This window comes from Bombina bombina, chromosome 3 (assembly GCF_027579735.1).
Source record: "Bombina bombina isolate aBomBom1 chromosome 3, aBomBom1.pri, whole genome shotgun sequence".
Taxonomy (NCBI): domain Eukaryota; kingdom Metazoa; phylum Chordata; class Amphibia; order Anura; family Bombinatoridae; genus Bombina; species Bombina bombina.
The window spans coordinates 648701259-648726201 of NC_069501.1; the positions used below are offsets into that span (position 1 = coordinate 648701259).

Genomic DNA, 24943 nt, shown 5'->3' on the forward strand with positions numbered 1-24943 from the left:
GGGGACCTGGTAAAATGGAAAAAAGGGAACTTTTCATGGTATGGCAGATTGATGGCAATCAAGATGAACCTTCTCCCAAGATTAATGTATCTTTTCCGAGCTTTACCCATTGGGGTCCCAAATAAAGACCTGGAGACCTTACAAGATGACTTAGTAAAATTCTTAAGGGGGGACGGTAAGACTAGGATAGCGGCACAGGTGTTAAAACAACACAGACACTTGGGGGGAGTGGGGGTTCCAAACCTGGCTGAATACTATAGGGCCTCTAGGCTAGCTCAGTTGGTTGTAATGGGGAAGAGTGACAATGAGCTAATTTGGCCTAAGATAGAGGCAGAAATAGCAGGAAATGACAGAGCAGCAGATATCATATGGGATGAAGAGAGGCTTCTGAAAGCTAAAGAATATAAATCACCGGTCACAAGGGAGGCATTAAGCTTATGGGTGAAGACCATGAGAGGGGTACAGCTATGTAGACCAGGGTCATTGTTGAAACCCATTAAATTTCTGATACCTAGAGACTTGAGGAAGTCTGTGAGAAAATGGGAAAACAAAGGTTTGTACAGAGTGGCAGATTTCCTACAGAATTCAAAACTACTTACATATAATCAGATCAGAGACAAATTAGAGCCAGAACCCCTTCATTGGTACTTATACTTACAGGTTAGTTCATCCATACACACTTACATGTCAACACAACGGTATTCACCACCTACTGATTTGGAGAGAATGTTAGGGGCCCCATTCAGGGGGAAAAAACTGATCTCCCGAATTTACCTACTACTGCAAGGAGCGAGGGGTCGGACTAAATCACCCCTAATGGAGAAATGGGAAAGGGATATTGGCGAAGTTAGAGAGAAGGATGAATGGGAGGTCTTATTGAGGGATGCAGGAAAGGGTTTAATCAGCGCTGACCTTAGAGAGAATACTATCAAGGTGTCATTTAGATGGTATCTTACACCTACCAGAACGGCGCACTATGCGCCAACATTTGATGGTAACTGCTATAGAGGATGTCGGGAGAAAGGGACATTTAGACACATGTGGTGGGACTGCCCCAGGGTCCAGTCACTTTGGGTTAAATTGTCAACAATGGTGAGCCAGCTTCTGAATGAAAGAGTTACACTTACAATATCACAAGCATTGCTACATGATAGGGTGAAACCCTTCAACAATTCAATCAATAGCTTCATTAGAATCCTTTGCACGTGCCTGAGAATATGTGTCGCAAGACACTGGAAAGCAGGGACACCCACATGGCAGGAAGTGACAGATAAAATAGCAGACACCTTCCACTTATCAGAGGTGGCAGCATGGTCACAAGGTCAGCTGGAGCAGTTTAACAAGATATGGTTTTATTGGATGTTAGGGAAGGGCGAAGTACAGAACCTATGAGTACAGGGTGGACTATGAGAGGACAAGTGGTAGAGATTGCGAGATGTGGAGAAAGTTGGTAGTATAGGTAAAGGTGACATTTCCCGTTTATTAAGGGGCAGTTAGGAGGAAGGTCAGAGAAACATAATAATCCTCTGGAGGGGGGGAGACATGTTGTAACAGCCTGGAAGAAGGGGGGTGGGGGGTTGAGTTTTAAAGGTCGGGGAGTTAAATTTCTTAATTTATGTTTGTAAACGCCCAAAATGGCAGAATGCAAAGGGGCCTGGCCTAGGCCACTGATGTACAGTTTCTTTTTCTTGTATCACACTGTTTACATGACAGAAGTCACGGATTTGTACCAAAAAGATTTTATCTTGTTCATGTAAATCAATAGAACTCTGCATTACTGCTTAAAATCAATAAAAATTATTTCAAATAAAAATAACAAACTTTTGATTGAAGAAATAAACTAAGTATAAAAAACCACAGACTCTCACGACCTATCTATGTTGAGACTTGCAAGAGAATGACTGGTAATGGCAGTTAGGGGAGGAGCTATATAGCAGCTTTGCTGTGGGTGGACTCTTGCAACTTCCTGTTGGGAAGGAGAATATATCCCATAAGTAATGGATGATCCGTGGACTGGATACACTTAACAAGAGAAAACTACTCTTGTAGCTGGAACAAGGGAACTCTTTCCAAGATCCACTTTCCATCCGTGGGAATGTAGAAAAGACAAGAACTCATTTTAAGAAAATTCTGGGAGCTGAAGCAAGGCCAAACTGAAGAGCTACAAAATTAAAGTGGTTGTGCAGAAAGGCAAATCTCAGAGATTTGTGATGATCCCTGTGAATGAGAACATGAAGGAACGCATCCTTCAAGTCTATGGCCGTGATGAACTGACCCTCTTGGACCAAGGGAAGAATTGAATGTATGGTTTTCATCTTGAAGGACGGTACTCTGAGAAACTTGTTTAGACACTTCAAGTCTAAAAAAGGTCAGAAAGTTCCCTAATTTTTGGGAACCACAAACAGATTGGAATAGAACCCTAGATCCTGTTCCTGTACTGGAACTGAAACTATTACTTCCAGGGAGGAAAGATCCTGTACACATTTCAAGAACAACTCTCTTTTTATCTGGTCTGCATATAATCTGGAGAGGTGGAACCTGCACTTTGGAGGAAAAGTCCTGAATTCCAATTTGTAGCGAAGGGATACTATGTCCACAGCCCAGGATCTGGGACATCTCGTATCCAAGCTTACGAGAATTGAGAGAGTCTGACCCTGACTTGATCCGATCTTGGATCGGGAGCAATCCCTTCATGCTGATTTAGATTCAACTGCGGATTTCTTGGATTGCTTCCCCTTAATCCAAGATTGACTGGGCTTCCAAGATGGCTTGGACTGTTCCTGTTTGGAAGAAGAAGAAGGGGAAGACTTTCCTCTGAAGTTACGAAAGGAACGAAAATTATTCTGGGGTCCTTTCGATCTATTCTTCTTATCTTGAGGAAGAAAAGACCCTTTGCCACCTGTGATATCAGAAATAATCTCTGTCAGACCTGGTCCAAACAAAGTTTTACCCTTGTAAAGAATTGCAAGAAGCTTTGACTTAGATGAAACATTTGCTAACCAAGATTGTAGCGAAACCAGATATTTTGGCTCCCAACTTAATAACCTGCAATGAAGTGTCAGTAATAAGGGAATTGGTTACATTAAGAGCCTTAATCCTGTCCAGGATCTCATCCAAGGGAGTCTCTACCTGAAGCGATTCAGACAAGGCATCGAACCAATAGAATGCCGCACATGTCACAGTGGCAATACACATATGGCAGGTTGCCATTGGAGACCTTGATGAACATACATTTTTTTCAAATAAGCCTCCAGCTTTTTGTCCATTGGGTCCTTAAAAGGAACAGCTATCCTCAATAGGAATAGTAGTTCTCTTGGCCAGAGTAGAAATGGCCCTTTCTACTTTGGGCACCGTTTGCCATGACTCCTTAAAGGAGTCAGCAACAGGAAACATCTTTTTAAAGACAGGAGACGGGGAAAAACATAATTTATGTAAGAATTTACCTGATAAATTCATTTCTTTCATATTAGCAAGAGTCCATGAGCTAGTGACGTATAGGATATACATTCCTACCAGGAGGGGCAAAGTTTCCCAAACCTCAAAATGCCTATAAATACACCCCTCACCACACCCACAATTCAGTTTAACGAATAGCCAAGAAGTGGGGTGATAAGAAAAAAGTGCAAAAGCATAAAAAATAAGGAATTGGAATAATTGTGCTTTATACAAAAAAATCAAAACAACCACAAAAAAGGGTGGGCCTCATGGACTCTTGCTAATATGAAAGAAATGAATTTATCAGGTAAATTCTTACATAAATTATGTTTTCTTTCATGTAATTAGCAAGAGTCCATGAGCTAGTGACGTATGGGATAATGACTACCCAAGATGTGGATCTTTACACGCAAGAGTCACTAGAGAGGGAGGGATAAAATAAAGACAGCCAATTCCGCAAAAAATAATCCACACCCAAAATAATTAAAATTTTATAATGAAAAAAACTGAAAATATAAGCAGAAGATTCAAACTGAAACAGCTGCCTGAAGTACTTTTCTACCAAAAACAGCTTCAGAAGAAGAAAACACATCAAAATGGTAGAATTTAGTAAAAGTATGCAAAGAAGACCAAGTTGCTGCTTTGCAAATCTGATCAACCGAAGCTTCATTCCTAAACGCCCAGGAAGTAGAAACTGACCTAGTAGAATGAGCTGTAATCCTTTGAGGCGGAGTTTTACCCGACTCGACATAAGCATAATGAATTAAAGATTTCAACCAAGATGCCAAAGAAATGGCAGAGGCCTTCTGACCTTTCCTAGAACCGGAAAAGATAACAAAAAGACTAGAAGTCTTTCGGAAAGTCTTAGTAGCTTCAACATAATATTTCAAAGCTCTAACTACATCCAAAGAATGCAATGATTTCTCCTTAGAATTCTTAGGATTAGGACATAATGAAGGAACCACAATTTCTCTACTAATATTGTTGGAATTCACAACCTTAGGTAAAAATTCAAAAGAAGTTCGCAACACCGCCTTATCCTGGTGAAAAATCAGAAAAGGAGATTCACAAGAAAGAGCAGATAATTCAGAAACTCTTCTGGCAGAAGAGATGGCCAAAGGAACAAAACTTTCCAAGAAAGTAATTTAATGTCCAATGAATGCATAGGTTCAAACGGAGGAGCTTGCAGAGCCCCCAGAACCAAATTCAAACTCCAAGGAGGAGAAATTGACTTAATAACAGGTTTTATACGAACCAAAGCTTGTACAAAACAATGAATATCAGGAAGATTAGCAATCTTTCTGTGAAAAAGAACAGAAAGAGCAGAGATTTGTCCTTTCAAGGAACTTGCAGACAAACCTTTATCCAAACCATCCTGAAGAAACTAAAATTCTCGGAATTCTAAAAGAATGCCAGGAAAAATGATGAGAAAGACACCAAGAAATATAAGTCTTCCAGACTCTATAATATATCTCCCTAGATACAGATTTACGAGCCTGTAACATAGTATTAATAACAGAGTCAGAGAAACCTCTTTGACTAAGAATCAAGCGTTCAATCTCCATACCTTTAAATTTAAGGATTTGAGATCCTGATGGAAAAAAGGACCTTGCGACAGAAGGTCTGGTCTTAACGGAAGAGTACACGGTTGGCAAGAAGCCATCCGGACAAGATCCGCATACCAAAACCTGTGAGGCCATGCTGGAGCTACCAGCAGAACAAACGAGTATTCCTTCAGAATCTTGGAGATCACTCTTGGAAGAAGAACTAGAGGCGGAAAGATATAGGCAGGATGATACTTCCAAGGAAGTGACAATGCATCCACTGCTTCCGCTTGAGGATCCCTGGATCTGGACAGATACCTGGGAAGTTTCTTGTTTAGATGAGAGGCCATCAGATCTATTTCTGGAAGTCCACACATTTGAACAATCTGAAGAAATACCTCTGGGTGAAGAGACCATTCGCCCGGATGCAACGTTTGGCGACTGAGATAATCCGCTTCCCAATTGTCTATACCTGGGATATGAACCGCAGAAACTAGACAGGAGCTGGATTCCGCCCAAAGCAGAATTCGAGATACTTCTTTCATAGCTAGAGGACTGTGAGTCCCTCCTTGATGATTGATGTATGCCACAGATGTGACATTGTCTGTCTGAAAACAAATGAACGATTCTCTCTTTAGAAGAGGCCAAAACTGAAGAGCTCTGAAAATTGCACGGAGTTGCAAAATATTGATCGGTAATCTCACCTCCTGAGATTCCCAAACCCCTTGTGCCGTCAGAGACCCCCACACAGCTCCCCAACCCGTAAGACTTGCATCTGTTGAAATTACAGTCCAGGTCGGAAGAACAAAAGAAGCCCCCTGAACTAAACGATGGTGATCTGTCCACCACGTCAGAGAGTGTCGTACAATCGGTTTTAAAGATATTAATTGAGATATCTTTGTGTAATCCCTGCACCATAGGTTCAGCATACAGAGCTGAAGAGGTCGCATGTGAAAACGAGCAAAGGGGATCGCGTCCGATGCAGCAGTCATAAGACCTAGAATTTCCAAAATGGTACATGGTCTAAAAAATAAAACTTACCAGGATAGGCTCAATGACCTAAATATGTATAGCTTAGAGGAGAGAAGGGAAAGAGGTGATATGATAGCAACTTTCAAGTACATTAAAGGGTTTAGTAAAACTGAGGCTGTGGGTATTTTACATAAAATGGAAAATTCAAGAACAAGGGGTCATGAGCTCAAGCTAAAGGGTAGTAGATTCAGGAGTAATTTGAGGAAGCACTTCTTTACAGAAAGAGTGATTGATTTATGGAATAAACTTCCTCAAGAGGTAGTAGCAACAAACACTGTGGGGGACTTCAAAAATGCATGGGACAAGCATAGGGCTATCCTACGAACTAGATAAGTTTATACTGTTAGGTAAGGTCGGGCAGACTTGCTGGGCCTATGGCTCTTATCTGCCGTCAATATCTATGTTTCTATGTTTCCATCCGAAGGGAATGATTGAGACTGAAGGTTTCGACAAGCTGATATCAATTTTAGACGTCTCTTGTCTGTCAAAGATAGAGTCATGGACACTGAATCTATCTGGAAACCCAAAAAGGTTACCCTTGTCTGAGGAATCAATGAACTTTTTAGTAAATTGATCCTCCAACCATGATCTTGAAGAAACAACACAAGTCGATTCGTATGAGATTCTGCTAAATGTGAAGACTGAGCAAGTACCAAGATATCGTCCAAATAAGGAAATACCACAATACCCTGTTCTGATTACAGACAGAAGGGCACTGAGAACCTTTGTAAAAATTCTTGGAGCTGTTGCTAGGCCAAACGGCAGAGCCACAAACTGGTAATGCTTGTCTAGGAAAGAGAATCTCAGGAACTGATAGTGATCTGGATGAATCGGAATATGCAGATATGCATCCTGTAAATCTATTGTGGACATATAATGCCCTTGCTGAACAAAAGGCAGGATAGTCCTTACAGTTACCATTTTGAATGTTGGTATCCTTACATAACGATTCAATATTTTTAGATCCAGAACTGGTCTGAAGGAATTCTCCTTCTTTGGTACAATGAAGAGATTTGAATAAAACCCCAGCCCCTGTTCCAGAACTGGAACTGGCATAATTACTCCAGCCAACTCTAGATCTGAAACACATTTCAGAAATGCTTGAGCCTTCACTGGATTTACTGGGACACGGGAAAGAAAAAATCTCTTTGCAGGAGGTCTTATCTTGAAACCAATTCTGTACCCTTCTGAAACAATGATCTGAATCCAAAGATTGTGAACGGAATTGATCCAAATTTCTTTGAAAAAATGTAATCTGCCCCCTACCAGCTGAGCTGGAATGAGGGCCGCACCTTCATGTGGACTTAGGAGCTGGCTTTGATTTACTAAAAGGCTTGGATTTATTCCAGACTGGAGATGGTTTCCAAACTGATACCGCTCCTGAGGATGAAGGATCAGGCTTTTGTTCCTTGTTGTGACGAAAGGAACGAAAACGATTATTAGACCTGAATTTACCTTTAGACTTTTTATCCTGTGGTAAAAAAGTTCCTTTCCCTCCAGTAACAGTTGAGATAATAGAATCCAACTGAGAACCAAATAATTTATTACCCTGGAAAGAAAGGGAAAGCAGAGTAGACTTAGAAGACATATCAGCATTCCAAGTTTTAAGCCATAAAGCTCTTCTAGCTAAAATAGCTAGAGACATATACCTGACATCAACTCTAATGATATCAAAGATGGCGTCACAAATAAAATTATTAGCATGTTGAAGGAGAATAATAATGCTATGAGAATTATGATCTGTTACTTGTTGCGCTAAAGCTTCCAACCAAAAAGTTGAAGCTGCAGCAACATCCGCCAAAGATATAGCAGGTCTAAGAAGATTACCTGAACACAAATAAGCTTTTCTTAGAAAGGATTCAATTTTCCTATCTAAAGGATCCTTAAAGGAAGTACCATCTGCCGTAGGAATAGTAGTACGCTTAGCAAGAGTAGAGACAGCCCCATCAACCTTAGGGATTTTGTCCCAAAATTCTAATCTGTCAGATGGCACAGGATATAATTGCTTAAAACGTTTAGAAGGAGTAAATGAATTACCCAAATTATTCCATTCCATGGAAATTACTTCAGAAATAGCACCAGGAACAGGAAAAACTTCTGGAATAACTACAGGAGATTTAAAAACCTTATCTAAACGTTTAGATTTAGTATCAAGAGGACCAGAATCCTCAATTTCTAAAGCAATTAGGACTTCTTTAAGTAAAGAACGAATAAATTCCATTTTAAATAAATATGAAGATTTATCAGCATCAACCTCTGAGACAGAATCCTCTGAACCAGAAGAATCACTATCAGAATCAGAATGATGATGTTCATTTAAAAATTCATCTGAACAATGAGAAGTTTTAAAAGACTTTTTATGTTTACTAGAAGGAGGAATAACAGACATAGCCTTCTTAATGGATTTAGAAACAAAATCTCTTATGTTATCAGGAACACTGAGTATTAGATGTTGACGGAACAGCAACAGGTAATGTAACTTTACTAAAGGAAATATTATCTGCATTAACAAGTTTGTCATGACATTCAATACAAACAACAGCTGGAGGAACAGCTACCAAAAGTTTACAGCAGATACACTTAGCTTTGGTAGCTCCAGCACCAGGCAGCGATATTCCAGAAGTATCTTCTGACTCAGTTGCAACTTGGGACATCTTGCAATATGTAATAGAAAAACAACATATAAAGCAAAATTAATCAAATTCCCTAAATGACAGTTTCAGAAATGGGAAAAAATGCCAGTGAACAAGCTTCTAGCAACCAGAAGCAATAAATAATGAGACTTAAATAATGTGGAGACAAAAGTGACGCCCATATTTTTTTAGCGCCAAATAAGACGCCCACATTATTTGGCGCCTAAATGCTTTTGGCACCAAAAATGACGCCACATCCGGAACGCCAACACTTTTGGCGCAAAAGAACGTCAAAAATGACGCAACTTCCGGCGACACGTATGACGCCGGAAACAGAAAAAAAAAATTGCGCCAAAAAAGTCTGCGCCAAGAATGACGCAATAAAATGAAGCATTTTCAGCCCCCGCGAGCCTAACAGCCCACAGGGAAAAGTCAAATTTTAAGGTAAGAAAAAAATGATTGATTCAAATGCATTATCCCAAATATGAAACTGACTGTCTGAAATAAGGAATGTTGAGTCAAGGCAAATAAATGTTTGAATACATATATTTAGAACTTTATAAAAAAGTGCCCAACCATAGCTTAGAGTGTCACAGAAAATAAGACTTACTTACCCCAGGACACTCATCTACATGTTGTAGAAAGCCAAACCAGTACTGAAACGAAAATCAGCAGAGGTAATGGTATATATATATATAAGAGTATATCGTCGATCTAAAAAGGGAGGTAAGAGATGAATCTCTACGACCGATAACAGAGAACCTATGAAATAGACCCCGTAGAAGGAGATCATTTTATTCAAATAGGCAATACTCTCCTCACATCCCTCTGACATTCACTGCACGCTGAGAGGAAAACCGGGCTCCAACCTGCTGCGGAGCGCATATCAACGTAGAATCTAGCACAAACTTACTTCACCAGTTTGTAAAACTGATTTGTGGGTGTGGTGAGGGGTGTATTTGTAGGCATTTTGAGGTTTGGGAAACTTTGCCCCTCCAGGTAGGAATGTATATCCCATACGTCACTAGCTCATGGACTCTTGCTAATTACATGAAAGAAAAAGAATCCCAGGTTTCTCCTATTCCCGTGCAATAATTTCTATAGCTTGGTCTGGACCAGGAAACACCTCTATAGAGGAAGGAACAGCAAAGTATTTATTAAGATTACTAGGTTTCTTAGGGTTGACAACGACAGAGGTATCGGAGTAGCCAAAACCTTCTTTAACAGGACACGGAGGTGTTCAAGCTTAAATCTGAATGATACACCTTCAGCATCAGATGAAGGAATTACACTGTCTGAATCTGAGATTTCACCCTCAGAGGCTACCGACGTATCTTCCTCATCTGACTTATGAGAAAGAGCAATCAGTGTAGCCGAAACTGGAGCAGAGACCTTACTATCTGAGTCTTTAACTTTCCTCTTGCATTTTCCCTGAAGCATGGGAATGGCAGCTAAAGCCGCAGATACCACATAAGATACCTGGGCAGCAATATCTGCTTGCAAATAGACTCCTCCAGGAGATTGAGAGGAACCGCGGGGCACTGCATGTGACGCCAATAAGGCTTTCCATGGGTGAGGAGAAAGCTGTGGCAAAGTCTGAACAGCATCATCCTGAGAGACATTTGGCTCATAGGCAAAAAGGTTTTCTTTATTTTGTAAAGTCCTCTCTACGCATGAGGAACAAAATTGCATGGGTGGCACCATTTGATTATCCAAGCGCAGGATACAATTGTCCATAGGAGCAGAATCCTGATCCATTATATAAGGAATAATTTAACAAAGAAACAAACAAAATTATTTTTGTACTGTTGCTTTAAATAAACATTGTGGTACAAACCGCTAAAGAAAAATAGGGAAATAAGGCTGGTCTCCTCCAAGAAAATATCTTTAACTCTTAGCAAAATGGATAAATATTTATTCCGAAAATATAATAATCCCACCAGTGTGCACCTCTACTCCCTCAAAGAGACAGAGTGAAGTCCCAGGCAATAAAATAATAATAAATGCTCCGTAATGACTTCTCACCGAAGCAGATCAGAGATCACGTGACCGGCTTGAGAAAATGTGCCACCAACTTACAAGGCGCGCTTCCAGCCAGAAGAGAACAAGCCAAAATGAAGCCGTTGCCTGTAACACTCAGTTACAGGAAAAAGGCTACTTAGAAGTGCCCCATAAGAATTACCAAGTTCCTGCAATGAACGGAACAAAGGCAAAGAGTGCCTACCATGAGCCAAATAAAAGTTAACTCCTTCTACCATAAAAGAGTATAACTCCCTGTCTCCTAAACACGTGTCAAAATGCCTGCCACTACCAAAAATTAGCCCTTTCCACAAGGGTTCTAGTCCCAACTTGTTGTAGGTTCTTAAAGGTTAACCCCCTCAATGCCAGTCTCCCAGCCCCAGAAGACAAAGGCACTTGTTTGCATGAGAGGATGCCACTCCTCACAGAGACCTGTAGAAAAAAGAGAGAACCTACTCTGGCTTTCTATTTGAGGGCAGCAACAATATTAGGAAAACGCAGTAAGGCCCTCCTCACAAGTTCCTAACTGCTTTAAAGCCACCACTACTCTACTGAAGAGATTAACGACGACTACAGCTATACCCAGAACAAAGGAAAGATCAGAGCACACCTATTCTGGCTTTCAAAATAATAAAATCTTGCTTGTAGCGAAGAATCCAATTTTCTGCAGACACCAAAACTTCACCTCCTCCTTGCACCGAAGGCAAAGAGAATGACTGGTGTTTGTGGGAGAGGGAGTGATACTTAACAGCTTGGCTGTGGAGCTCTTTGCCTCCTCCTGCTGGCCAGGAGTGATATTCCCAACAGTAATTGAGGATGCTGTGGACTCACCATATCTTAGGAAAGAAATATAATTTTACTTTACTAATCAGGAAGAAAAAAGTTACTAGCCACAAGGGAAAAAAAGTTACTAGTTCCCTCAATGTTAAACAGGAAAAATCCAAAGTTCTTACTCATTCACAGCTAATTACAATAGGGATTATGCCAATTATTCTAATAAATGACAACTTTATAAATTAACAGAAAATTTTTATTGTTAAACAACACTTTAATGTCCAAAAAAAACCCAGACATACATTTATACATATGTGATTATGCTTTACATTCCAAATATTAACTAATTTATTAAACATTACATTAATTAAAACATTTTCTATATAACTAGAAATAGATAGAATTTCATTCATTCAGTAAACTCAAAGTAACAGAAAAAAACAAAAAACTGTGACTTACCTATCAGCACTAACCAGCACAATTTCAAACTTCTGACCAGACTCCTTAATTTTCCGGTACGATTCTACTAGCACTCGGGTCAGACTGCGGCAAGGTGGACACTGGAATGGAGTGTACCAATAAAACATTTATTTTAAACAGCTATAAAGTATTGTCAATAATTTGTTTTCCCACACTTGATGTAACATGAGCAACTTAAAGGGACATTAAACCCACATTTTTTCTTTCATGATTTAGAAACAACATGCAATTTTAAAAAAACTTTCTAATTTACTTCTATTATCTAAATTGCTTCATTCTCTTGATATCCCTTGCTGAACAGCATATCTAGATGGGCTCAGTAGCCGCTGATTGGTGGCTGCACATAGAAGCCTTGTCTGATAGGCTCACCAATGTGCATTGCTATTTCTACAACAAAGGATATCTAAAGAATGAAGCAAATTAGATAATAGAAGTAAATTGGAATGTTGTTTAAAATTGTATTCTCCATCTGTTGGGTTTATTGTCCCTTTAAATTAATATTATACTCAAAATATTTTTTTATCATGAATATGGAAGAATGGTATTTAAATGAGCCTTAGCAGGAAGTACCTTTCATCCAATCATCTTTTACAGGTAGTACCTACCATCTGATAAGCAGTAGTAGGAGGTAGACTACTAATACAGCTGTATTCCTTTCAATGTAAGTATAAGCAGATTTTACTTTACATTTTTTAGGCAAAATACTATTTTCAACTTATAGCTTTTCAGAAGAGTGGTAGATTTTTTTTTAAGCACATATCTAAAGAGCTGTAATTTAACATGGACTAAGTGGAAGAATTTAGATTTGCCACAATCAGAAATATTTTAAATAAAATGCAACCCCCATTAGCCATTCATCTGGTCATGATATGAAATCACAGCATGCGTGGTATTGCTTTTTACCATGTCATTTAACTGAACTGCTAACTCTGTTTGAGATATAAGAACTAAACCAAAATATGACTTGTTTCCTGGACTTTGCAATCCCTGGAATAGACACCATAACTCAATTTTTCCCTTTTGACCTTCCAATATGTTTTGAAGAATTTTAACAGATATCTGTATGTAAAATGATGCCATGAAGTCCAAAAAACAAAAACAAAAACATTACAAGACATTATTTTGCAAAACCATCATTTTAAATACAAATACTGGCAGTTATGGTAAATATAAAGCATAGATGGGATACCATGTGAACAGGACTGTATTTCAAAAGAAACGAAAAAATTAAAACTATGTTATCAGCAATTTGTTTGCGAGCTGAAGTTTTTAACAGGGCTTACAGTGATGTAATAATGTTTATCTAAAACAGTTACATTACATACCAGATGAATTACAGTGATAGATTTATAAAATGCTAACTAGATTCAATTAATAATAACAATATATCTGTTATGCATTTCAGTTTACTATAGTAACACAAATTTCATATTCCTATATAACTAACCTACAGTATGTAAAGGCAAGATCAGATATTGCCAGATATACAGTATTTATAGATATGTACATACACTAATTAATTTGTGCTTTGGACAGCTTACAGCGCCCTGACAAAGATACTACATAGTGCCAACCAGCTTGCAAAATGTTCTGAGAAAAACACATTACATACATTCTGAACCTGCCTTGTATATATATATAAAAAAAAAGCTATATATGTATGCATAGCTAAATTTCAAATAAAATTAGTCAACCTCTGTCCAAGAAACCAGTGAAGTAAAAGAGGAACTCTTAACACTTAGTATGCAAGTATTTCACTGTGCAAGCAAATCCAACTGACTGACTTGCAATTTCCTCAACTAAGGCATCATCGAACTTTGCTCTAGAAAGAAGTAAAATATCTGCCAAAATGTGCCTTTACCTTGAAATAACAAAATTTATGCTTACCTGATAAATTTCTTTCTTTTGCGATGTACCAAGTCCAGGGTTTCATCCTTACTTGTGGGATATTACCCTTCCCAACAGGAAGTGGCAAAGAGAGCACCCACAGCAGAGTTGTCTATATAGCTCCCCCATTAACTCCACCCCCCAGTCATTCGACCGAAGGCCAAGGAAGAAAAAGAAGAAACTATAAGGTGCAGAGGTGACTGAAGTTTTTAATAAAAAATACTGTCTTGAATAGACAGGGCGGGCCGTGGACTCGGTACATCGCAAAAGAAAGAAATTTATCAGGTAAGCATAAATTTTGTTTTCTTTTGCAAGATGTACCGAGTCCACGGTTTCATCCTTACTTGTGGGATACCAATACCAAAGCTTTAGGACACGGATGAAGGGAGGGACAAGACAGGAACCTAAATGGAAGGCACCACTGCTTGCAAAACCTCTCTCCCAGAAATAGCCTCCGAAGAAACAAAAGTATCAAATTTGTAAAATTTTAAAAAGGTATGGAGCGAAGACCAAGTCGCAGCCTTACAAATCTGTTCAACAGAAGCATCATTTTTAAAAGCCCAAGTGGAAGCTACCACTCTAGTATAATGAGCTGTAATCCTTTCAGTAGGCTGCAGTCCAGCAGTCTCGTAAGCCAAACAGATGATGCTTTTCAGCCAAAAGGAAAGAGAGGTAGCCGTAGCCTTTTGACCCCTACGCTTTCCAAAATAGACAACAAACAAGGAAGATGTTTGACGAAAATCCTTGGTTGCCTGCAAATAAAACTTCAAAGCACGAACTACGTCCAAGTTGTGCAACAGACATTCCTTCTTAGACGAAGGATTAGGACACAGGGAAGGAACAACAATTTCCTGATTGATATTCCTGTTAGTAACAACCTTAGGTAGGAACCCAGGTTTGGTACGCAAAACCAGCTTATCAGCATGGAACACAAGATAAGGCGAGTCACATTGTAATGCAGATAGTTCAGAAACTCTTCGAGCTGAAGAGATAGCAACTAGGAACAGAACTTTCCAAGATAGAAGCTTAATATCTATGGAATGCATGGGTTCGAACGGAACCCCCTGAAGAACTCTAAGAACTAAATTTAGACTCCATGGCGGAGCAACAGGTTTAAACACAGGCTTAATTCTAGCTAAAGCCTGACAAAAGGCCTCAACGTCTGGGACATCCGCCAGACGCTTGTGCAACAGAATAGACTGAGCAGATATCTGTCCTTTTAGGGAACTAGCTGACAATCCTTTCTCAAATCCCTTTTGGAGAAAAGACAAAATCCTAGGAATCCTGATTTTATTCCATGAGTAACCTTTGGATTCGCACCAAAAAATATATTTACGCCATATCTTATGATAGATTTTCCTGGTAACAGGCTTTCGAGCCTGAATCAAGGTATCTATGACAGACTCAGAGAAACCCCGCTTGGATAGAATCAAGCATTCATACTCCAAGCAGTCAGTTGCAGAGAAATTAGATTTAGATGCTTGAATGGACCTTGAATCAAAAGGTCCTGTCTCAGTGGCAGAGTCCATGGTGGAAGAGATGACATGTCCACCAGGTCTGCATACCAAGTCCTGCGTGGCCACGCAGGCGCTATCAAAATCACCGAAGCTCTCTCCTGTTTGATTCTGGCAATCAGACACGGAAGGAGAGGGAAAGGTGGAAACACATAAACCAGGTTGAACGACCAGGGTACTGCTAGAGCATCTATCAGTACTGCCTGAGTATCCCTTGACCTGGATCTGTAACAAGGAAGTTTGGCGTTCTGACGCAACGCCATCAGATCCATTTCTGGTGTGCCCCATAGCTGAACCAGTTGAGCAAACACCTCCGGATGGAGTTCCCACTCCCCCGGATGAAAAGTCTGAGGACTTAGAAAATCTGCCTCCCAGTTCTCTACTCCTGGGATATAGATCGCTGATAGATGGCAAGAGTGAGTCTCTGCCCATCGGATTATCCTGGAAACTTCTATCATCGCTAAGGAACTCCTTGTTCCCCCCTGATGATTGATATAATCTACAGTCGTGATGTTGTCTGACTGAAATCTGATTAATCCGGCCGAAGCCAGCTGAGGCCACGCCTGAAGAGCATTGAATATCGCTCTTAATTCCAGAATATTTATCGGTAGGAGAGCCTCCTCCTGAGTCCACAATCCCTGTGCTTTCAGGGAATTCCAGACTGCACCCCAGCCCAGTAGGCTGGCGTCCGTCGTCACTATAACCCACGCTGGCCTGCGGAAACACATTCCCCGGGACAGGTGATCCTGTGACAACCACCAAAGAAGAAAGTCTCTGGTCTCTAGATCCAGATTTATCTGAGGAGATAAATCTGAATAATCCCCATTCCACTGTCTGAGCATGCATAGCTGCAGTGGTCTGAGATGTAAGCGAGCATATGGAACTATGTCCATTGCCGCTACCATTAAACCGATTACCTCCATGCACTGAGCCACTGACGGCCGAGGAATGGAATGAAGAGCTCGGCAGGTGGTTAAAATTTTTGATTTCCTGACTTCCGTCAGAAATATTTTCATTTCTACCGAATCTATCAGAGTCCCTAGAAATGACACTCTTGTGAGAGGGGAAAGAGAACTCATTTGGATGTTCACCTTCCATCCATGAGATCTTAGAAAGGCCAACACTAAGTCTGTGTGAGACTTGGCTAGTTGGAAAGTCGACGCTTGAATTAGGATGTCGTCTAGATAAGGCGCCACTGCTATTCCCCGTGGCCTTAGGACCGCCAGAAGGGACCCTAGCACCTTTGTGAAGATTCTTGGCGCCGTGGCCAACCCGAAGGGAAGAGCCACAAACTGGTAATGCTTGTCCAGAAAGGCAAACCTGAGGAACTGGTGATGATCTTTGTGGATAGGAATGTGTAGATACGCAACCTTTAAGTCCACGGTGGTCACATATTGACCCTGCTGGATCATTGGTAAAATAGTCCGAATGGTCTCCATCTTGAAGGATGGAACTCTTAGGAATTGGTTTAGGATCTTGAGATCTAGAATAGGTCTGAAGGTTCCCTCTTTTATGGGAACCACAAACAGATTGGCGTAGAACCCTTGACCCTGTTCTTTTTGTCTGATTTACAGACAATTGAGAAAGATGGAATCTCCCCCTTGGAGGAGAATCTTTGAAATCTAGAAGATACCCCTGGGTTACAATTTCTACGGCCCAGGAGTCTTGAACGTCTCTTGCCCAGGCCTGAGCAAAGAGAGAGAGTCTGCCCCCTACTAGATCTGGTCCCGGATCGGGGGCTACCCCTTCATGCTGTCTTAGTGGCAGCAGCAGGCTTCTTGGCCTGCTTACCCTTGTTCCAAGCCTGGTTAGGTCACAGACTGGCCTGGATTGAGCAAAGTTCCCCTCTTGCTTTGCAGCAGGGGAAGAGATAGAGGGATCACCTTTGAAGTTTCGAAAGGAACAAAAATTATTTTGTTTGGTCCTCGTCTTATTTGATTTATCCTGAGGGAGGGCATGACCCTTCCCTCCAGTGATATCTGAAATGATCTCTTTCAATGCAGGCCCGAATAGGGTCTTACCTTTGAAAGGAATGGTCAAAAGCTTAGATTTTGATGACACATCAGCAGACCAGGACTTAAGCCATAACGCTCTACGTGCTGAATTCTTAGCTGCTAATTTAGTCATCTAATGGGGTCTCCACCTGAAGAGCCTCTTCCAGAGCCTCAAACCAAAAGGCAGCTGCAGTGATTACAGGAACAATGCATGCTATAGGCTGGAGAAGAAAACCCTGATGAACAAAAATGTTCTTTAGGAGACCCTCTAATTTTTTATCCATAGGATCTTTGAAAGCACAACTGTCCTCAATAGGTATAGTTGTACGCTTAGCTAGAGTAGAAATAGCTCCCTCCACCTTATGGACCGTCTGCCACGAGTCCTGCATGGTGTCAGATATGAGAAACATTTTCTTAAAAACAGGAGGGAGAACGAACAGAATACCTGGTCTGTCCCACTCCTTAGAACAATGTCCAAAATCCTCGTAAGGACCGAAAAACATCAGTGTAAACAGGAACCTCCAAATATTTACACAATTTCTCTGGAAATACAATAGGGTCACAATCATCCAGAGTCGCTAAAACCTCCCTGAGCAATAAGCGGAGGTGTTCCAGCTTAAATTTAAATGCCGTCATATCAGTATCTGTCTGAGGGAACATTTTTCCTGAATCAGAAATCTCTCCCTCAGATAGCAAATCTCTCATCCCTACCTCAGAACATTGGAGGGAATATCGGATACGGCTACTAAAGCGTCAGAAGGCTCAGTATTTGTTCTTAACCCAGAGCTACTGCGCTTCCCTTGCAATCCTGGCAACTTAGATAAAACCTCTGTGAGGGTAGTATTCATAACTGAAGCCATATCTTGCAAGGTGAACGAATTAGACGCACTAGAGGTACTTGGCGTCGCTTGTGCGGGCGTTACTGGTTGCAACACTTGGGGAGAAATAGATGGCAAAACCTGATTTCCTTCTGCCTGAGAATCATCCAGTGCCAAACTCTTATAGGTCAAAATATGCTGTTTGCAATTTATAGACATATCAGTACAAGTGGGACACATTCTAAGAGGGGGTTCCACAATGGCTTCTAAACAAATTGAGCAATGAGTTTCCTCAATGTCAGACATTTTGAACAGGCTAGTAATGAGACAAGCAAGCTTGGAAAACACTTTATTTAATGAAAAAAACACCATTTTCAAAAATGGTACTGTGCCTTTAAGAAAAAAAAAAGGCATATACAAACTGCAAAACTGCTTTAAATTACCTTTAAATTTTCCGAAATTTTTACAGTATACTCACTAAGCTTTAGTAAGATTGCACCACAAGTAATAAAGCAATAACCCCCCAAATGTGAAAACCGGATTGACAAATGTCCAAAACCGGTAGAAAACCCGAGCACCTAGCCACAGCTCTGCTGTGGCGCCTACCTACCCTTAGGGATCAATAATGTGGGGATAAAGCTTCGGTTAGGCCCCAGAAATGTACCAGGACCTCCGGTGTGGAAGCTTGCTGCTTGTCTACACAAAATAAATGCGCAACTGAGGCGCAAAAATAGGCCCCGCCCATCTCACTCGATGTTGCTAGGGCCTATACAAAATCTACCAAACGATTTATAAGCCATGTGGGTAATAAAAAACCCCAAACAAGCCAAGTGTTACCCTCAAAACAATTGACCCTTAAGAAACAGTACTCCCAGAACACACAAACGTTTGCCTTATATATATTATGCAAACTGAGTGCCCATAAGTTTAGCCCTTTATGCAAGCTAGTAATGCCCCTTATAAAACTAGGATTACTGCTTACCCTTCCCCTAATGGGGATACTGTCAGCCTTTCTGAGTTATCACAGTCTCTGCAGAAAATATGACTGAACATACCTCATTGCTGTATAGCAAGAAACCGTTCCTCACACTGAAGTTTTCCTGTACTCCTCAGTTTCTGTGGGAACAGCAGTGGACCTTAGTTACAAATGCTAAGATCATCATCCTCCAGGCAGAAATCTTCATCTATCTCCTGCCTGAGAGTAAATAGTACAACACCGGTACCATTTAAAAATAACAAACTCTTGATTGAAGATAAAATAAAACTAACAGTTTAACACCTCTTTCACTTTACCCTTCCTGCTTAGAGCCAGCAAAGAGAATGACTGGGGGGTGGAGTTAAGGGGGGAGCTATATAGACAGCTCTGCTGTGGGTGCTCTCTTTGCCACTTCCTGTTGGGAAGGATAATATCCCACAAGTAAGGATGAAACCGTGGACTCGGTACATCTTGCAAAAGAAAAGGATATTTGTTATCTTAAATGCATAAGCAAGAGTCCCAGAGCAAAACTAACTAGCCAAAGAAGTTTAAAAACATTCTGACCCATATGGAACCAGAATAAACTACAGAAATCTAAGCAGTCTCCTAAACCACATCAAGGGTGTGCATAACCAGATTCAAATCCCAAAGAAGTATTGGATTTCTGAATACAAGAGAAATACTTTATTAAAGGTAAATGCTGCAAGGAAGTTTGAATGTCAGGGTTTTCCAAATGACAAAATTTAGAGAAAATAATGCAAATATTTATTTCTCAATAACTGCAAGAGTCAAAACAAAATAGGCAAATAAAGTTATTCTTTATAATAAAGGATTTAATAACTAAGCATCAGAGAGTTAAAGGGACATGAAACCCAATTTTGTTTCTTTCATGATTCATATAGAGTACAATTTTAAACAATATTCCAATTTACTTCTATTATCTAATTTGCTTCATTCTTTAGGTATCCTTTCTTAAAGAAATAGCAATGCACAAGGGTGAGCCAGTCACATGAGGCATCTATTTTCAGCCACCAATCAGCAGCTACTGAACCTAACTAGATATGCTTTTCAACGAAGGATATTAAGATAATGAAGCAAATTAGATAAAGGAAGTAAATTGGAAAGTTATTTAAAATTGCATGCTTTTTCTAAATCATGAAAGAAAAACATTGGGTTTCATAACACAACAAAGGTTCTGTCCTGCCAAAATAAAACTATGCCTCAAACCCATCTTCATCTGTACCATGCTAAGACCAAGAGAACATTTATGTTTTTCTTGTTTGATCTTTTGAATTAACCAAGGAAAAAGAGCTACTGAAGGAAGAACAGACCACCCGTAATCTACAAGGGATCATCATTGTGTCTATAGCCAATGTTTGAGAATCTATGGTCCTGGCATAAAATCTTGAACCTTGTGTTTTTTCCTTTGTCACAAAGACATCTAATTCTAGAATGATTTACAAAAAACATCCATGAAGAGACAGCATTTCTTTGGAATAATTACCTGGTGCTTCTACATTCTGAAGTCCTGGAATATAAATAGTAGATAGGGCACATACAACGAGATCTACCCAAGCTAACAATCCAAGCCGTATCCACTACTGCAGACCTGCTGTACACACTAACAAAGTCAAGTCAAAATAAAACTTTCATAATTCAGAAACATCATGACATTTTTAACAACTTTTCCATTTACTTCTATTATCTGATTAGCTTTGTTCTAATACTGTCCCTTGTTTAAAAGCATACAAAGGTAAACTCAGGAGCCGCAATACACAGCAAGTAGCTAGCTGCTGATGGGTGGTCGCATATATATATATATATATATATATATATATATATATATATATATATATATATATATATATATATATATATATATATATATATATATATATATATATATATAGTTATTGGATACCCAATTTGTCCAGCTAGATCCCAGTAGTGCATTGCTGCCCCTTCAATAAAGGATACCAAGAGAATAAAGAAAATGTGATAATTAGTGTAAGTTGGAAAGTTGTTTAAAACTGCATACTCTATCTGAATCATGAAAGAAAACAAACATTTAGGTTTCATGTCTATTTAATAGTTGATATAAGTAATTGCTTTCATACTGTTGGACTAAATACAAACATAGCGATGGGAAAGATGATATTCCCAGGCCTAATGTATCAGAACACCTTTCTTAATTTAATAGGAAGACATGACTTCTGAGCAAAGCAATTCCACTATGCCCTGCAGTACCAAACAGGAAACCAACTCAAGATATCTGTTAAAATCAGACAAGGTTGGATACAGCAAGCTCATTTGTTGGAAAACCCTGTTGCCTTCCATTAAACATCCTTTGAGAGAAACTCTGAACTCACATGAGAAATTAATAATTTGATGATTATTCAAAGAATTGTTTTATTAATTATTTAGCCAGATCCAAATCCCCAAATGAAGTATAAACAATATTCTTAAATTTCTTAGAAAAGAAAGAAAAAACATAATTTATGTAAGAACTTACCTGATAAATTCATTTCTTTCATATTGGCAAGAGTCCATGAGCTAGTGACATATGAGATATACAATCCTACCAGGAGAGGCAAAGTTTCCCAATCCTCAAAATGCCTATAAATACACCCCTCACAACACCCACAATTCAGTTTAACGAATAGCCAAGTAGTGGGGTGATAAAGAAAGGAGTAAAAAGCATCAACAAAGAAATTTGGAAATAATTGTGCTTTATACAAAAAATCATAACCACCATAAAAAGGGTGGGTCTCATGGACTCTTGCCAATATAAAAGATGAATTTATCGGGTAACTTCTTACATAAATTAGGTTTTCTTTCATGTAATTGGCAAGAGTCCATGAGCTAGTGACGTACGGGATAGCAATACCCAAGATGTGGAACTCCACAGAAGAGTCCCTAGAGAGGGAGGGATAAAATAATAACAGCCATTTTCCGCTGAAAAAAATAATCCACAACCCAAATTAGAAGTTTATTTTCATAATGAAAAGAAAAAAACAAACATAAGCAGAGGAATCAATGAAACAGCTGCCTGAAAAACTTTTCTACCAAAAACTGCTTCCGAAGAAGCAAATACATCAAAACGGTATGCAAAGAAGACCAAGTTGCTTCTTTGCAAAACTGATCAATTGAAGCTTCATTCTTAAAAGCCCACGAAGTGGAGACTGATCTAGTAGAATGAGCTGTAATTCTCTGAGGCGGGGCCTGACCCGACTCCAAATAAGCCTGATGAATCAAAAGCTTTAACCAAGCTGCCAAGGAAATGGCAGAAGCCTTCTGACTTGTCCTAGAACCAGAAAAAATAACAGACTAGAAGCCTTCCTGAAATCTTTAGTAGCTTCAACGTAATATTTCAAAGCTCTTACCACATCCAAAGAATGTAAGGATCTCTTCAAAGAATTCTTAGGATTAGGACACGAAGAAGGGACAACAATTTCTCTATTAATGTTGTTAGAATTCACAACCTTAGGTATAAATTTAAATGAAGTCCGCAAAACTGCCTTATCCTGATGGAAAATCAGAAAAGGAGATTCACAAGAAAGAGAAGATAATTCGGAAACTCTTCTAGCAGAAGAGATGGCCAAAAGGAACAACACTTTCCAAGAAAGTAGTTTAATGTCCAAAGAATTCATAGGCTCAAACGGGGGAGCCTGTAAAGCCTTCAAAACCAAATTAAGACTCCAAGGAGGAGAGATTGATTTAATGACAGGCTTGATATGGACCAAAGACTGAACAAAACAGTGAATATCAGAAAGCTTAGCAATCTTTCTGTGAAATAAGACAGAAAGAGCAGAGATTTGTCCCTTCAAGGAACTTGCAGGCAAACCCCTTATCCAAACCATCCTGAAGAAACTGTAAAATTCTAGGAATTCTAAAAGAATGCCAGGAGAATTTATGAGAAGAACACCATGAAATATATCTTCTAAACTCGATAATAAATCTTCCTAGAAACAGATTTACGAGCCTGTAACATAGTATTAATCACTGAGTCAGAGAAACCTCTATGACTAAGCACTAGGCGTTCAATTTCCATACCTTCAAATTTAATGATTTGAGATCCTGATGGAAAAACAGACCTTGAGACAGAAGGTCTGGCCTTAATGGAAGTGGATAAACATTATATAAATTGTGGAGTAAATAAAGAAGAACACACACTATTAAAACAAACTTTATTGTAACCATCTAAAAATTCCTTTAAACTGGAGAACTATTACACACATATATTCCTTCCTGTTTTCTGAATAAAGGGTTAATTCTCAGTACTGCCCTTTTGCAACATCGCTAATCAGAGTAACACAAGGGATACAAACAAAAGAACATATTAAAATAGGGCCATGGGCTTAGGGCAGATATATGTATTAGTTTAATATTGAGCTGCCATAAATATATAGGAGTATATATATGTCGTTTGTGTATACAGTTTCTGATCATTACCTCATATAGTGAGTGTCTGTCTTTTTGACATTCACTGAATGGTGATTATAAACTCATTCCATTAACCCCCTTTATAAGGTAGTGGTGGTATTATACATTCCAAATATATTTAAGTTTAATACTTGTTAGTAGGCAGCTGTGATTTCGATGAATCAACTTGTCTAACTTATCGTGCTGCTCTCCGTTTGTAAATGATAATGTATCATAGGATCATAGGTTTTCAATAAGCATCCATCTTACAAACATACTTAATTCTTTCATACCTATGTTGTCTATCTAAGATGCCAATACTTTTTAGGCAGTCCTTAGTTATGAGGTTATGAAGTCAGTTTGTATATTTAATAGCAAACACTCTCTTTATCCAGTTAGGCACATTACGCTATAAAGTCAATTCAATGGGTGCCAGTATCTATCTATCTATCTATCTATCTATCTATCTATCTATCTATCGAGCATCCACTTAGAGTAAACGTGTTCAGATATATGGTGAGAGTTTCGGATCCTACATTAATATATTGTAACATTAATCATCAACCAGAGAGAGCCCCAGTGCCGATATTTTTTCAGGCACGTAATCTATTTATAAGCCCCGCCCACCAACGCATTTCGTCACGATTACCCTGACGAAGTCAGGGTAATCTGGATGAATCCGAATATGAAGATATGCATCCTGTAAGTCTATTGTGGACATAAAATGCTCTTGATGAACAAAAGGCAGAATAGTCCTTATAGTCACCATTTTGAAAGTTGGCACTCTTACATAACGATTCAAAATTTTCAGATCCAGAACTGGCCTGAATGAATTTTCTTTCTTTGGGACAATGAAAAGATTTGAATAAAACCCCAGACCCTGTTCCTGAAACGGAACTGGTATGATTACCCCTAAAAACTCCAGGTCTGAAACACACTTCAGAAAAGCCTGAGCCTTCACTGGATTTGCTGGGATGCGTGAGAGAAAAAATCTTCTCACAGGAGGTCTTACTCTGAATCCTATTCTGTACCCCTGAGAGACAATACTCTGAATCCATTGATTTTAGACAGACTCTGCCCAAATGTTTTGGAAGAATCTTAATCTGCCCCCCACCAGCTGAGCTGGAATGAGGGCCGTACCTTCATGCAGACTTGGGGGCTGGCTTTGGTTTCTTAAATGGTCTGGATTTATTCCAACTTGAAGAAGGTTTCCAATTGGAACCAGATTCTTTGGGGGAAAGATTAGGTTTCTGTTCCTTATTTTGTCGAAAGGAACAAAAACGGTTAGAAGCTTTAGATTTACCCTTAGGTCTTTTTATCCTGAGGCAAAAAAACTCCCTTCCCCCAGTGACAGTTGAAATAATCGAATCCAACCGAGAACCAAATAACGTATTACCTTGGAAAGAAAGAGATAG

General features: G+C 39.4%; 1 protein-coding gene across 1 annotated transcript in view; it reads right to left on the reverse strand.

The window, feature by feature from the left end:
• The window catches only part of NXN (nucleoredoxin), a 457846-nt gene that overhangs the window by 215374 nt on the left and 217529 nt on the right, over positions 1-24943 (reverse strand). The window contains exon 4 of the mRNA XM_053707374.1: positions 11897-11997. Coding sequence (XP_053563349.1) covers positions 11897-11997 — 101 coding nt within the window. The remainder of the gene's footprint in view (positions 1-11896; positions 11998-24943) is intronic.